Consider the following 1,724-nt stretch of genomic DNA (forward strand, 5'->3'; position numbering starts at 1 on the left):
CAGGCCTTCACCACCCTATTGTCTGTGTCTGTTCGAGTAATTTTATTTGAATGTTTCCACTGAATTACTCCTTTTGCCTCTTACAGAATGAAGATACTCAGATGTTGTATTAAATACCCCCTTCAGCAGAAAGTCTTCATCCTGTTTTTAACCCTGTGGCTGTTCTCCTTGTTGAAGCTTCTAAATGTAGGAAGACTCCTCTTCCCTCAGAGAGGCATTTACTTGGTGGAGCACTTCCTCAGCACCTCCCCTTTTGTAAGGAACAGATACACCCATGTTAACAACGAAGTCCAATATAAAGTTAACTGTTCGGGTGTCTATGAACAGGAGCCTTTGGAAATTGGCAAGTCTCTGGAAATTAGAAGGAGAGACATCATCGACTTGGACGATGATGACGTCGTGGCAATGACCAGCAATTGTGACGTTTACCAGATCCTAAGAAGGTATCATCAAAAGCTCGTTTCAAGGGAAGAGAGGAGCTTCCCAATAGCCTATTCTTTGGTGGTTCACAAAGATGCAATTATGGTGGAAAGGCTAATCCATGCTATATACAACCAGCACAATATTTACTGCATCCATTATGACCGTAAGTCACCCGACACCTTCAAAGTCGCCATGAACAATTTAGCTAAGTGCTTCTCCAATATTTTCATTGCTTCCAAATTAGAGACTGTGCATTATGCCCACATTTCCAGACTCCAAGCTGATTTAAATTGCTTGTCAGACCTTCTCAAGTCTTCAGTTCAATGGAAATATGTTATCAACCTGTGTGGGCAAGACTTTCCTTTGAAGTCAAACTTTGAATTAGTGTCAGAGTTGAAGAAACTCAATGGAGCAAATATGTTAGAGACAGTGAAACCCCCTCACAGTAAAACGGAAAGATTCACTTATCACCATGAGCTCAGACAGATGCCTTATGAATATGTGAAGCTACCAGTAAGGACAAACGTCTCCAAAGAGGCACCCCCTCATAACATTGAGATATTTGTTGGCAGTGCTTACTTTGTTTTAAGTCGAGCATTCGTTAAATATGTTTTCAACAACTCCCTCGTTAAAGACTTCTTTGCCTGGTCTGAAGACACCTACTCGCCTGATGAGCATTTTTGGGCTACCTTAATTCGGGTGCCAGGAATCCCTGGGGAGATTTCTCGGTCAGCCGAGGATGTGTCTGACCTACAGAGCAAGACCCGCCTTGTCAAATGGAATTATCACGAAGGCCTTTTCTATCCCAGTTGTACTGGCTCTCACCGCCGAAGTGTGTGTATCTATGGGGCAGCAGAATTGAGGTGGCTTATCAAAGATGGACATTGGTTTGCTAATAAATTTGATTCTAAGGTGGACCCTGTCTTGATTAAATGCTTGGCAGAAAAGCTTGAAGAACAACAGAGGGAGTGGATCAATTTGTCTTCAGAAAAGTTATTTATGGTTTAAAAATCCCACAATCTCATCATGATAAAATCTTGATGGAAATAAGGCATCTGATAAATGGAGTTAATATGGAGTTGTATACTATCCAAAATCCAGTACCATATGAGCTTAACTTTCTCATTGTTTGAAAGGGATCTAAAATTCCATGCACAAGGGAAAGTGATTTAGCCTTTGGTGACAACTAGCCTGCAGTTGGTTGAGTACTTTTGTTTGTTTCTTTAAAAAAACAAAGTTTTTATTATTGTTTTCAGAGAGGAAGAGAAAGGGAGAGAAACATCTATGATGAGAGAGAATCA

At 40.8% G+C, this 1,724-nt stretch overlaps 1 protein-coding gene across 1 annotated transcript; it reads left to right on the forward strand.

Moving 5' to 3' along the window:
* Window positions 1-45: 45 nt before the first annotated feature.
* Window positions 46-1,690, forward strand: GCNT4 (glucosaminyl (N-acetyl) transferase 4, core 2). The gene has a single exon (XM_006777779.2). It carries the CDS (start codon window positions 88-90, stop codon window positions 1,429-1,431), a length of 1,344 nt encoding a protein of 447 aa, XP_006777842.1. The 5' UTR covers window positions 46-87; the 3' UTR covers window positions 1,432-1,690.
* Window positions 1,691-1,724: the final 34 nt, after the last annotated feature.

The sequence above is a fragment of the Myotis davidii genome, unplaced genomic scaffold, assembly GCF_000327345.1.
Source record: "Myotis davidii unplaced genomic scaffold, ASM32734v1 C64176097, whole genome shotgun sequence".
In the NCBI taxonomy this organism is placed as follows: domain Eukaryota; kingdom Metazoa; phylum Chordata; class Mammalia; order Chiroptera; family Vespertilionidae; genus Myotis; species Myotis davidii.

Excerpts from the sequence above, each read along its gene's own strand:
- GCNT4 (XM_006777779.2), top strand. The coding sequence starts at position 88 with ATGAAGATACTCAGATGTTGTATTAAATACCCCCTTCAGCAGAAAGTC.